Consider the following 15,291-nt stretch of genomic DNA (forward strand, 5'->3'; position numbering starts at 1 on the left):
TTCAAGCCCCACCCAACTACTAGTTTTCTTAAACAGAATTAGTCCACATAATAAAAAAAAAACCCAAATCGCTGCCACTTACCAGCGACTCCGCCCTTCCTCTGCCTCACTTCAGCGCCCAGCGACAGCATAATTCCGGCCGGCGACTACTTTTTTTCGCCGGATTCTTCTAATTAAAGACCAATGTATGTTTTAGATAAGTTTTTTTGTTCTTTTATTTAATGATTAAGAGAAATAGAAGTAGGGATGGTTTGAACTTTGATGTTTTTTTTTGTTTGTTAATGTGATAGGAAGTTAGGAACTAGGGTTTGATTGTTTGAAAATTGAAATGGACCCGACCCGATCTGATTCGACCCGCTATGAAACTTCGTTTGTTTGTGTTTACTTGTTTTACATGACCCGACCCGATCCGACCCGCCATGAACCGATTTTTTTGTATAGCTAGGGGTCTAAAATCTTTAAAAAATTTTCGCACCCCCAGGGAAAAAATCCTGGGTCCGCCACTGAGGAGAACCCCCCACCTCTCCTCCTTGTAACGAGCTTCATGGCGTTGTGTCGTTTTGCAGTACCAGTTGTTGATCAAGAAGTTGCTTGACGAGAAAGGAAAGAAGTTTAACCTTTGTGAACGAGACTAATCCACCAAGTTAAACCTTTGGGTTAGCTTGATGTTTTTTCAGTAAACGAGCTGGCTCGGTTTGTAAACAACCGAGTCCAAGCTTGACCCGACTCAGCTCTAGGGGTGTTCTTCGGGTATTTTATCGGGTTTTGGGTCTCCCGGGTTGTTAAAGTAAAAAAACAACCTGATAACCGAATCATTCTAGATTCGGGTTAAATGGTACGAGTTTTATCAGTCGGGTTTAGTAAATGGGTTTGGGTTTAGCGGGTCGGGTTTGGTGATTAAAAAGAGGGCCCTACTTAGGTCTCAAAGTTAAACCAAAACTTTTATAATCCCGGGAAGAAAAGGAAGCATTGATATGGAGAATTGATGGTCACAAACACCCACACGTGTGATCAACAGCCAATCCCCAAAAAACATAACTCATACGTTCAAGATATTTCAATTTCCGATCAATTACACCTTCTTACATTTGATATAATAATAATAAGAAGAATATTATCGTATGGGCGGTTTTAGCAGAGATCGATTTCAAAAACAGGTTTTGTTGTTTAATGGACAATCTGTTAGGTCTTCTTAGAATTAGGATTAAAAGAGGTATAGATCTTGTCATTCGTGATTTCCGATCCAGCGATCCTTATTGCATTTTAAAATTGGGCGAACAGGTCTTTCTTTATTTTCTTGTATATTTGGTTCAATTGCATTTGCATGCATGGTCTTAATTGTTTGTTTGTTTCATGTAGAAACTCAAGACTCGTATCATCTATAAAGATCTCAACCCTGTGTGGGATGAAGATTTGACTCTTTCAATAGAAAGTCCTGATCAACCGGTTGAACTGGTATGTAATTCGACCGATCGATCTTCTGTTTATGTTTATATCGTAAATTGGTCATGGAATGTGGGATGATATATTGTTCATACAATTTAGGGGTGGCTGCTCGAGCCCCTCCGCTCAATAAAAAGCTCGAATACAACCGAGCTTAAACGAGCCATGTCCTAAAATTCAGTTATCGAGCTTGAGCAAGCTCACAAGCCTAAAAGAGCATGTAATCTATACTTTTTTCCGGTATATTAAATACATATTAGATATAAAATTATGATAAAAATAAATAATATATACTATGTTAGATATAAATAACCAACAAATATATATAAATAACTATGAATATATATATATATATATATATATATATACACATGAATTAATAAATTATAAGCGAGCCGAGTTTGAGTTTAAAAAGATACTCACAAGCCAAGCTTGAGTTTTAGATATAGAGCTTGAAACGAGCCGAGTTCAAGCTCTCATAAGAAAATGATCAAATAGCATTAACAACATATCTTGGTATTGACAAATCGATCACTTCCTTAGCACAAAGTTGTTTAAGGCTATACGGGATAAAGCCCTTAGGGGCTTTATCACGTCACGTCAGATCCACGTCAGTCAGGGGGCTTTATCACGCTTTCCCTTAACTTGCAGGGTGTAGGATAAAGCCCCCCCTTCAAACTATAGCGCCCCCACCTGCAACCAGTCACCCCTCGATCCTGCCAAATCTTCTTTGTTACCATGTTGGCAAAACCACCATGGTGCCCCCTCTTAAATCGGTGGGTATGGACGGTGGCGTCCCACCGGCGCTATCGTTGGTGAGGTGGCAGGGGTGACGCCCTCCACACCCTCCGGCCTAAGAACTTAGGAGCTTGTCGGTTTGGATTACGTTTTATTACTAGCGGGTCAATTCGGTGGATTCAAATGATCTGTTAAATTGAAAACTGATCAAATGGGCCGAGTTAGAAACTGTACTTTTACATAAACCTACTAAATCATTTCATCAAAAAATTAGATTATTACTTTTATCACAAAGAAATAAAACTTTTGATCAAAAATGTTTCGAGTCATCAAAAGCAGCCCGTTTCAACGTGTAAATAACTCATTTTAGTCCAATTGAATCATTTCATTAAAAACCTAGATCATTATTTAATAATATTAGTTTTGTTATTATACGACATAAAATTATTTCGATTTTTGGTAAAAATGTTTCTAGTCAACACATGTAACAATGTGTAAGAAAATTTACTCATTTCCTGTTTGATTTGTTACTCAACCCGTGCGAATAACTTCTTTTAATCCAGTGGGTGAAAAGTCAGTTAAAATGTATTTTCACGTGATCATATTAAATCATTTTATTAAAAAGTTAAGATATATTATTTAATGATATAAATTTCGTTATCGTATTTGAGATAAAATTGCTAAATTTCTTGGTAAAAATGTTTTGGGTCAACACAATCCGGCTCATTTTAAGGTGTGCCAAAATATTCACATTTCATATTTTCTTTCGATTTACCAAGTGTCTCAATCTCTTTTTATGCATATGAATCATGTCCTCATTCTTGATACATGTATACACATATGTGTTGCAGATGGTGTTTGATCATGACACGTTTAGCAGGGACGATGAGATGGGTGATGCAGATATCGACATCCAACCGTTCCTGGAGGCACATAAGATACATCTGGACCCACATACGGTCACAAACGGCACTATTCTAAAGCGGGTTGAGCCATCCGAGGCAAATTGCCTCTCGGAAGAAAGCTGCGTGACGTGGAAAGATGGTATGATATCTCAAAATATGCTTCTTAAATTGCGGAACGCTGAATCTGGTGAAATCGAACTCGAATTGCATTGGATTGACCTTCCGGGTGCTCACCACCTTTAGAAATGGTTGTGTTGTGTCTTAGAGTGTTCTATATGTTGGTTGGTTTGGTATAACCACCAACATCGGATCTAGAAGGGTTTAGAGGATTTGTTTTTTCTATTTTTTTTTGTAATTTTTGTAGTGTAAAATACAAATAAATGAAAAATAATAGCAATGGGTATCCGAAAGACGTTCGATAACAATACACGAATAGTAAAGCTCATAAAACCCTTGATTCTTTAATATTCTTAACGGATCAAGATGAACAGGGCTATTGGTGTAGAATTAGAAGTAAATTTTAAGGAGGTGTTGCTAAGAAAAAAAAAGAAGTCAACATTTTTCACTAATGATTTTGGACACTTTGATTTCACTTGTCTTTTGAGATGAATTGGTTGTGGTCTTGAAACATGTTTACATATTTTGAAAAGTATTTGTATCTTGTTAATATTCTTGTGACTTTTAACTCTCAATTTCGTATACTCAATGGCTTCTTAAAATAGGATTTGAATAGGATTTTTTTTTATATTAAAGCTCACTAATTTCCTTTTAAGTTTTATGTATTTTTTAAAATATTAATCTTATTGTTATTTAATCCAAAGTTAAGATGACAGAACTTAATATATTTGTATTTTAGCTCATCATAATTAAACATGTGTGTTTGTATTTTAATTAATCATAAATGACATGTTAGTTACTTTTACTAACAAAAGAGGAGTGAGAACTCGAAGAGACCTCTTTTTCTTCAAAAGCCATGAAATGTTGTAAAACAATGGCCTACTAACGACTAGTATATGAAAATAAAAACAAGTATCAAAGAAACATAGAGAGAAAGATGGAATAGAGAATTATTATTCATTCAGATGTAAACATGCAATAAGAACCTCTATATATAGTGTTCTTACATTAATACAAAGGACACAAAGAGACGGAAGTTAGAACGTGGATAGTCACCATAATATAACGTATTTATAACACTCTTCATTGACTATCCACTTCATAAAAGAAAACAGCGTGTTGTATGTTTGGTGGTGCTGGCTCGTTAAAAACGTTGCTAGAAAAACCCAGTAGGACAAAACTGTCAGACCCCGAAATATCAGAGCTTGGTGTGACTGGATGTAACACCACGTAAAAACGTATCCAATTATGTAAAGACACGTGTCCTAAACTCTAAATATGTGAAAGATTGAGTTTGAAGGACTAAAGTTGACAAAAGATGAAAATATGTATGCGAAGGGACTAAAAGTGTCAACATGCCAAACTTGTGCCTCTGAATGACCATACACGAAGAATATATTCTTAAACGAGTAATTAATTGAATATAAGAAGTCGTTTATGAAAATAATCGGAAGATTATAAACTACAGGGGGTTAAACGTGTCAACATGTTAATTCTTACCTCTGAGTGACCTTTTAACGAACCCGAGGCTTCGAAATATTCAAATATACTCTCAAGAATAAGTGGTATAAATTTCACGTGGTTTCGAGATCGTTAAACAAGATTTCAAGATTTTGGGCTAAAAGTGTCAAGAGTAAGAAACTTATGTTTATGGTGATCTTTTAAAGGAACCAGGCCTAACGGAGTTTGGTTATACTCCCTTGAACCTCTACAAACTAACTACAAGGGCTTTTTATGCCAAAAATGAAGTTATATAAGGTTTTAAAGGATCAGGGACTGAAACTGCCAAAGCTAAAATTGTTTTAACCTGATCAGAGGGTTGTCGCGGCCCGCGTAGACTCCTTCTAAGTCTTACGTGGCCCGGATAAAAGTGCCAGTTCTGGAGAAAATTGGCAGCTGCATGTTGCAGCCTGTTACACCACCTTTGGAGCCTAAAATTCGATACCATGGGTTGTTGGACGGACTTGAAATACTACTAGGACACCTGGGGTGATCCTAATCCTTCCAAAAACACCTGCCTTGATCTCCTAACATGCCATCTTGCTATATAAAGGCTCCTAAGTTTAATTTTTCAAGTGCTCATTCACTTGCAACAACTCTACCACTCACTTCTGGAGATAGCTGGCCTTAGAAGAGGATCAAGAAGTGTAGAAAAGATAGCTGGGACCTTATGTAAGTGTCTTAGCCCGTTCTTAGTTCAGTTTATTAGCTTAAAAACTGAAAAGTCAAAGATATCGTAAATAGACTTTGACTTTCGGTTTAATCACAAATGGTCCAGCCACTGTGTGACCCCTGTGTCACTCCAACCATCAAACAAATGCCAAACCAAGGAAATATTGTATTTCATACTTGGGATTTGTATTAATATGTGTATGCTTTGCACATATCAATTCTTGTTCAATTTCATACTCTACAACGCTTTCTGGAGAATTATACGCAAACTGGTGCATAAACGTACTCAGTTTAATGCGACAAATACTCCGGGAGACCATCATACACTTAACATACCTTAAATAACCTTTACATAACTTAGAAATAAGTTTTGAAGGCTTTGGTATGGCAAAAACAAGTTAATTCGCTTACAGGGACTAAACTTGACAAACTGCGAAAGTATGCCAATTTGAACTGTAACGAACATTCCGGAACATGTCCATAAGTTAAACATACCATATATATCCTTTACATAGCTTAGAAATAGGCTTTGAGGGGTTTGGTATGCTAAAACAAACTTTTGGATCATTCAGGGACTAAAAGTGTCAAAAAGTGCATAAGTTTGCACTTTCGCGCATAACTCACGTTCTGAATACATCCGGACATCCAAAAATTTATGTAAGCATCCTAATATTATGCCTTAGTGTTTGGCATGAGAAAAATCCATTCGTCGCGTCATTTGGATCGTCTTTCACGCTTATGCGCATTCCGTCGTAATTAAGCGAACATCGCGATCGTACGGCCAAACGAACCGACATCCGACATATTTTTGGGCATGTTTCATGTCCACAATGTTTAGGCATCATTTTAGGGCCTTAAAGATGACTTTACAGGTCTTAGAAGGGCTGGAAATAGCTTAAACACGCAACAGGGACCAAAAGTGTAAATTCTGCAAGTGGTGCAGATCAGAGGGGCCAGGCGGCCCGCGTAAAGATTGCCCAAAACATGAGGCGGGCCGCGTGAACATGTCTGACAGAAGATTTTGCATTTAATGCAGAATCTGGCCTTTCGTTCGATCAAGGGGCGATGCCTTTTCACCCAACGAAGAGCCAAGGGTCAAGTTCACTGAACTTATCCACTTGGACACATGTACGCACGAGATCAAGGCACGATATTCGATAAAACGATCCTAACGGTTCCACTTTTCCTATAAATACCCGCCCCCCTTTAGTGTAAAATTCACAAAATCAGATCTTAGAGCTCTAAGTTGAAACCATTGTTTCATACCTGAGCTATTTGGTCTTGATTAGCACTCGGGGACCCTCCGTAAGTCTTCTTTCGCTCTTTTATTCGCTTTTCGAGTCCGAAAGTCAACGTTTTGTTGACTTTCTGCATTGACCAGCTTTTGGTCAATGTGAAGTTCATGGAACTTCATAACGTGAGCGTGATCACGATGGTTATGGTCCATAGTGACCATACTTACTGATTACCACGTTATCTAGGCTCAGTGACGAGTCGTAGTTTCGGCCAAAATGCGCATTCTTGCGTATTTTGTAACCAAACTACTCGTGGGCATCAAAGCCGTTTGTTTTGATGTCAAACCTGTTTCTAAACTTAGTTAAGCATGTTCTAACATGCTTAGCTCGTCACTTTTAGTTTAGTGCTTATATAGGGTCGTAAGGTAAGCGATCTAAACCATCGCTTATGCTTTCGAACCCGACCCATTTGGTCGGTCATTAGGACCCGACCAAACACATTTGGTGACCATAGCTATAACCTTCCGAGGTTATACCGTGTGGTCGCAATGTTAGGCGTTCCGAACGCGTTCTACGCGAACGACGCGTTAGGGTAGCATAAGCTACCTAAACGGGTCGTGATGGACCGTAAGCACTTAGATTAGGTTTCATTTTAGTATGTAGGCTTTGCTAAGCCATATTACACGAGTCTCCATACTCGTTTGGTTTACGAACCCGCGTACTGTCCGATCCTTCCGATTTGGTCCGGTATATTAACATAAGCTACCTATTAGGTGCCGTTGATATTCCGTGATTTTTAGCATTATCCGGTTATTATATAAGGAATCCAAAGCAATCTCAGGTGAGTACATTGAACCCCATCTTTTACATGTTTTCGAGGAGTCAATGTGAGTACATTGAATCCCTCTTTTACTGTTTTCCAAATTGTTTTGGGGTGAAGCATGTGTACCTATCTGTTATTTTCATGATTTCAAAGTATAATTGATTAAACATGTTAATATTTATCTTTTGACAAACTAAATGACTATCTATGGTTTAAACACTGATTTCTCAAAAATTACAAAAGTGATTGTTGGAATAGTACTTATTTTGTTCACCAGACCGATTGGTAGTATGATATAGCGCTATAGGACTAGACACCCCATTCCTGTTGTCATGGAATGTCTGAAACCAATTCGTTTCTCCATCCAAATAGGGATTTCCTTTGTGGTATCCCTATAGTCTCAAAGGTGTAGTTTGATACACCAGGTCTGAATGAATTCTTAAATCGCACCTTTAAAGTATAGTTTGATATACTCTCATGTGTGGTGTTGTACAGAACCAACATATATTTTGTAATCATCCAAAGCATATTTTGATATGTTATTTACAAACCAAGACATAGTTTAATATGTTATTTATCACATCCAAAGCATATTCTGATATGTTACTTACAAAACTAAAGCATAGTTTAATGTGTTATTTATAAATCCAAGGTATACCTGTAATATACTACTGAAAACTATTATTTTGAACAACTAAAGTATATTTAATATACTATCTATCAAACGATTTGGTTTTGGTTAGTGTTTAGATAACAGAACGAGTGTAATGTGATGAAAACATGGTAGATACGCCGCTGGTACTTCTTATATATAAGTGTTTTCATTGCATTACATACCGTGGCGTTATTTAGTACACTTGGGTTAACAATATTGGAACTGAAATATATTTTAATATATTACTTATTCAACTTTCTTAAAACCAAGGTATATTTTATATATACCATAAACGTTTTATTAAAACATTGTTTTTTTTTCAAACAACTTAACTTATACAAACTCATTTTACATGGTTATTCAGTTAACCATACATTATTCTTTTATTTATACATATCATCTGATCCTATCGTTTTTCAAATGATTTACAAGACAAAGCAAAAATACGAGGTTCATGACTAAACATTTTCTCAAACTCAAGTCATGAACTCCGTTTTCACAAAACCTATGTATCTCACAGGCATTTTTATGCTGACGTACCTATTTTTACACATGTTTCAGGTGCTGTCTTGAGATGATTGTTGATACATGCTACATTTAGGATGGACTCGTGCCTTAGCAACTTTAAAACTTGGAAGATCGTAGTGTACTTATGTGATTGCAATAGAACAACGAGTTCATTTAATCAATAAAACAATATTTAAATTTCCATGTGTTATGAAACAATGATTCTGTCCCAACACTCCCCGACGTTTCCGCCACGTTTTGTTGTTCCACGTGGTCGGGGTGTGACAGAAAAGTTGGTATCAGAGCTCATGGTTATAGGGAATTAGGTTATTAGTAATGCTTTGACCTAGTCTATAACCTTCCTAGGACCCTAACGCGAGTTTACTTGCGTTTAGTCATAAAACAACACCGTCACCTATCCTTAGGCGACGACCGCAACAAGAACATAAATTTCAAAACCGCTTTGAAAACTAATCATCTGTTCTAGGATGATTGATTACTAGGTTTTGAACCCTCTGTTATAAGGTTTTGAACCCCTTTGAATTTTCAAAACTCTCGTCAAAGTTGGTCTAAATATGGTGAACACATGCAAACTGGAAGGGTGGGTGCCTGTACCCTGAGTTTTCTGTCTAAGGCTAGAGTGTTCGTACAAATCCACATAATCGGACCAGTCACTCTTACCTGGGAACTCTTGGGGTGAGTGTCCACTTATAGGCGAGCATGTCTTCGCGATACATTATTTTGACCTATTTGCTTTGATTAATCACCAGGTCGTTTGTTGCTTTGTAGTAACAGACAGACGGCCACTATCCTTGCTTTCATCAGATTTGTTTCATCTCATTCTTTTCGTCTAATTCTCTCACTCGTTTCCTCTCATGTTTCCTCTTTTAGAATGCCTCCTCGACGTGACAATCAGATGGCGAATGCCGAACTGGCGGAAATCATCGCGCAACAAATGGCTGCTGCCTTCCCAATTCTTTATGCTCAAATAACTCAAGCCATCAACAACAACAATGCTCCATGCAATTTCAAGATTTTTAACTCAGCTAAACCGCTCAAGTTCAATGGTTCTGAGGGAGCAACTGGTCTTCTTCAATGGTTCGAGAGCATTGAGAATACTTTCCGTCACGTACAGTGTCCTGAAAATCGCAAGGTCGAGTTTTCTTCGAGTGTGTTTCAGAAGAGGGCTCTTACATGGTGGAACGGGGTTATGAGAGACCGCGGTGCAGAGGTTGCATTAGCACAGACTTGGGCCGAGCTTAGGGCTCTTATGATGAAGGAGTTCTGTCCTCGTCATGAGCTTAGGGCTCTAGAAAGGGAATTTGATGATTTAAAGCAAGACAGTGGGGAACATCGAGCCTATACTGATCGCTATGAGGAATTGAGCTTGTTATGCCCTACTATGGTTACGCCTCTGGATAAGGCGATTGAGAAATACATTGATGGGCTTCCTGACGTAGTTCAGGACATCGTTACTGGCAGCAACCCTACTACTGTCAGACAAGCCATTGAATTGGCTGCCACTCTGACTGAATCCCAAATCAGGAAGCGCAAGCTGTTTCGGAAGGGCGACTTAAGACCATCTGACAAGACTGCTCATGTGGAACCAAAGGAAGAAAGTGCTGAGGTGTCCAAGAAGAAAAAGCGCAAAGCCTCTCAAAGCTACGCTGTAACTGCTCAAGACAAACAAGTTGCACCAAACCAGCCAACACAACCTCGTAAAAGACAAAACTATGTTGGTACCGCACCGTTGTGCAACAAATGCAACCGTCATCATCTAGAACAAGAGCAGTGTCACAAATGTACCCACTGTGGGCGGTTGGGACATTTGATCAATGTTTGTCGTTATGCAAATCAAGCTGCTGCAAACCCTGCTGCTGTTCAAGCACGGTTCCCCCCAGGGTCATGTTATAACTGTGGTGACCTTACCCACTACAGGAACAATTGCCCAAGGCTTGTTAACATACCTCTAGCGCGTGGACGAGTGTTCAACATCAATGAGGCAAACATGAACAATGATGCAGCAGTGAACAATTAGTGTTTTGTATTTCCTTAGTTGCTATCTTTTGACACTTCAAGACAAATCCGTTGCCACATAAATAAAGATTTGTTGTTTTTATTTCTGCAAAATTTATGCGTTTGTGTGAATGCTTGATGCAACTTTATGATGTCAGCCCAACGACAAACTACTCGTATGGTTCTGTCATATTATGATCACTTGTGATCTCCCCAAGAACCTTAAACTCTCGTTTCTTTTAAGAAACAAAGTCAAACACTTATTGAGAATCCCTCTATCTTTATAGATAGATCTTCATAAATCGTTAAAGTGCCAAATGAAATCCATAGGTTGGATTCCTAGTGTGCCTTAATATCCATACCTAAGGATAACAAAATAAAGAATCAAGTTAACTAAATTTGTGCTTATGTATTTTCTTACATGTTTTGTGGTTGTATGTGATCCATCCAAATCCTCATAGAATCTTTCATATCTTCATACGAGAGATTCATAATGGGATATCCAAAGATACTATCTTAAACCCTTAATGGATTTCAACAGTGTAGTTAAGTCCCTCGGGTTATAAAGTATTATTCTATAATTGGACCTCTTGAAAGGTCTGCTTAAACAAATTGATTTTGAAAATCTGATTAGAAATATCAGGTGATGATATAAAAATGATCCCTTAAGCGGTCTATTTAAAGAGATCGTACGACGGTCTAGTTAAGAAGATCATGTGTTGATCTAGTTAAAAAGATCGTTCGTTGATCGAATTAAAAGGATCCTTTGGTGGTCTAGTCAAATTGCTTCATATTTATTCAAGAAATTTTTCCTACGGATTATGAAATGGACTGTGCAGACTGTGCAAGGAATTACGTAATTATGGAGGCCTACATAATTATGGAATTCAGTGCACAGGAACCACATGAAGTTTCATCATGTGTTAAGACCTAGTGACAAGAATAATGATACGGGAGAAGTCTCGGACCTCGACCAATGTCATTTATTCTCACACTCCCCCAATTCTGATCTCAATCACACACCAAGTTTTCCTATGATAAGCCTTCATAAGAAACATTCGTCAATCAGTAGTTCAAGATTTCATGTTTTACTATTTCAAGGAATTCACTCTGAGGGTTAACAAATTCGCTAAGAATCCTAACATGGCCCAGGGTTTTACCTAAGGGTTCAATGGATCTATTATAAGGCGAAACCTTCACAGCTGTCCTCACGAGTTTCCTCTAGAATTAAATTTCGGGACGAAATTTCCTAAAGTAGGGGAGACTGTGACCCCTGTGTCACTCCAACCATCAAACAAATGCCAAACCAAGGAAATATTGTATTTCATACTTGGGATTTGTATTAATATGTGTATGCTTTGCACATATCAATTCTTGTTCAATTTCATACTCTACAACGCTTTCTGGAGAATTATACGCAAACTGGTGCATAAACGTACTCAGTTTAATGCGACAAATACTCCGGGAGACCATCATACACTTAACATACCTTAAATAACCTTTACATAACTTAGAAATAAGTTTTGAAGGCTTTGGTATGGCAAAAACAAGTTAATTCGCTTACAGGGACTAAACTTGACAAACTGCGAAAGTATGCCAATTTGAACTGTAACGAACATTCCGGAACATGTCCATAAGTTAAACATACCATATATATCCTTTACATAGCTTAGAAATAGGCTTTGAGGGGTTTGGTATGCTAAAACAAACTTTTGGATCATTCAGGGACTAAAAGTGTCAAAAAGTGCATAAGTTTGCACTTTCGCGCATAACTCACGTTCTGAATACATCCGGACATCCAAAAATTTATGTAAGCATCCTAATATTATGCCTTAGTGTTTGGCATGAGAAAAATCCATTCGTCGCGTCATTTGGATCGTCTTTCACGCTTATGCGCATTCCGTCGTAATTAAGCGAACATCGCGATCGTACGGCCAAACGAACCGACATCCGACATATTTTTGGGCATGTTTCATGTCCACAATGTTTAGGCATCATTTTAGGGCCTTAAAGATGACTTTACAGGTCTTAGAAGGGCTGGAAATAGCTTAAACACGCAACAGGGACCAAAAGTGTAAATTCTGCAAGTGGTGCAGATCAGAGGGGCCAGGCGGCCCGCGTAAAGATTGCCCAAAACATGAGGCGGGCCGCGTGAACATGTCTGACAGAAGATTTTGCATTTAATGCAGAATCTGGCCTTTCGTTCGATCAAGGGGCGATGCCTTTTCACCCAACGAAGAGCCAAGGGTCAAGTTCACTGAACTTATCCACTTGGACACATGTACGCACGAGATCAAGGCACGATATTCGATAAAACGATCCTAACGGTTCCACTTTTCCTATAAATACCCGCCCCCCTTTAGTGTAAAATTCACAAAATCAGATCTTAGAGCTCTAAGTTGAAACCATTGTTTCATACCTGAGCTATTTGGTCTTGATTAGCACTCGGGGACCCTCCGTAAGTCTTCTTTCGCTCTTTTATTCGCTTTTCGAGTCCGAAAGTCAACGTTTTGTTGACTTTCTGCATTGACCAGCTTTTGGTCAATGTGAAGTTCATGGAACTTCATAACGTGAGCGTGATCACGATGGTTATGGTCCATAGTGACCATACTTACTGATTACCACGTTATCTAGGCTCAGTGACGAGTCGTAGTTTCGGCCAAAATGCGCATTCTTGTGTATTTTGTAACCAAACTACTCGTGGGCATCAAAGCCGTTTGTTTTGATGTCAAACCTGTTTCTAAACTTAGTTAAGCATGTTCTAACATGCTTAGCTCGTCACTTTTAGTTTAGTGCTTATATAGGGTCGTAAGGTAAGCGATCTAAACCATCGCTTATGCTTTCGAACCCGACCCATTTGGTCGGTCATTAGGACCCGACCAAACACATTTGGTGACCATAGCTATAACCTTCCGAGGTTATACCGTGTGGTCGCAATGTTAGGCGTTCCGAACGCGTTCTACGCGAACGACGCGTTAGGGTAGCATAAGCTACCTAAACGGGTCGTGATGGACCGTAAGCACTTAGATTAGGTTTCATTTTAGTATGTAGGCTTTGCTAAGCCATATTACACGAGTCTCCATACTCGTTTGGTTTACGAACCCGCGTACTGTCCGATCCTTCCGATTTGGTCCGGTATATTAACATAAGCTACCTATTAGGTGCCGTTGATATTCCGTGATTTTTAGCATTATCCGGTTATTATATAAGGAATCCAAAGCAATCTCAGGTGAGTACATTGAACCCCATCTTTTACATGTTTTCGAGGAGTCAATGTGAGTACATTGAATCCCTCTTTTACTGTTTTCCAAATTGTTTTGGGGTGAAGCATGTGTACCTATCTGTTATTTTCATGATTTCAAAGTATAATTGATTAAACATGTTAATATTTATCTTTTGACAAACTAAATGACTATCTATGGTTTAAACACTGATTTCTCAAAAATTACAAAAGTGATTGTTGGAATAGTACTTATTTTGTTCACCAGACCGATTGGTAGTATGATATAGCGCTATAGGACTAGACACCCCATTCCTGTTGTCATGGAATGTCTGAAACCAATTCGTTTCTCCATCCAAATAGGGATTTCCTTTGTGGTATCCCTATAGTCTCAAAGGTGTAGTTTGATACACCAGGTCTGAATGAATTCTTAAATCGCACCTTTAAAGTATAGTTTGATATACTCTCATGTGTGGTGTTGTACAGAACCAACATATATTTTGTAATCATCCAAAGCATATTTTGATATGTTATTTACAAACCAAGACATAGTTTAATATGTTATTTATCACATCCAAAGCATATTCTGATATGTTACTTACAAAACTAAAGCATAGTTTAATGTGTTATTTATAAATCCAAGGTATACCTGTAATATACTACTGAAAACTATTATTTTGAACAACTAAAGTATATTTAATATACTATCTATCAAACGATTTGGTTTTGGTTAGTGTTTAGATAACAGAACGAGTGTAATGTGATGAAAACATGGTAGATACGCCGCTGGTACTTCTTATATATAAGTGTTTTCATTGCATTACATACCGTGGCGTTATTTAGTACACTTGGGTTAACAATATTGGAACTGAAATATATTTTAATATATTACTTATTCAACTTTCTTAAAACCAAGGTATATTTTATATATACCATAAACGTTTTATTAAAACATTGTTTTTTTTCAAACAACTTAACTTATACAAACTCATTTTACATGGTTATTCAGTTAACCATACATTATTCTTTTATTTATACATATCATCTGATCCTATCGTTTTTCAAATGATTTACAAGACAAAGCAAAAATACGAGGTTCATGACTAAACATTTTCTCAAACTCAAGTCATGAACTCCGTTTTCACAAAACCTATGTATCTCACAGGCATTTTTATGCTGACGTACCTATTTTTACACATGTTTCAGGTGCTGTCTTGAGATGATTGTTGATACATGCTACATTTAGGATGGACTCGTGCCTTAGCAACTTTAAAACTTGGAAGATCGTAGTGTACTTATGTGATTGCAATAGAACAACGAGTTCATTTAATCAATAAAACAGTATTTAAATTTCCATGTGTTATGAAACAATGATTCTGTCCCAACACTCCCCGACGTTTCCGCCACGTTTTGTTGTTCCACGTGGTCGGGGTGTGACACACTGACCGAAATAAAAGTGG

The 15,291-nt window shown here is 37.8% G+C and overlaps 1 protein-coding gene across 1 annotated transcript; it reads left to right on the forward strand.

The window, feature by feature from the left end:
* Positions 1 to 973: 973 nt before the first annotated feature.
* On the forward strand, positions 974 to 3,611 carry LOC110938406 (protein C2-DOMAIN ABA-RELATED 5). Its single transcript, XM_022180761.2, has 3 exons — positions 974 to 1,281; positions 1,360 to 1,455; positions 3,033 to 3,611. Exons 1-3 carry the CDS (start codon positions 1,171 to 1,173, stop codon positions 3,327 to 3,329), a joined length of 504 nt encoding a protein of 167 aa, XP_022036453.1. The 5' UTR covers positions 974 to 1,170; the 3' UTR covers positions 3,330 to 3,611.
* The last annotated feature ends 11,680 nt before the right edge of the window (positions 3,612 to 15,291 follow it).

Source organism: Helianthus annuus, chromosome 6 (assembly GCF_002127325.2).
Source record: "Helianthus annuus cultivar XRQ/B chromosome 6, HanXRQr2.0-SUNRISE, whole genome shotgun sequence".
NCBI classification, from domain to species: Eukaryota; Viridiplantae; Streptophyta; class Magnoliopsida; order Asterales; family Asteraceae; genus Helianthus; species Helianthus annuus.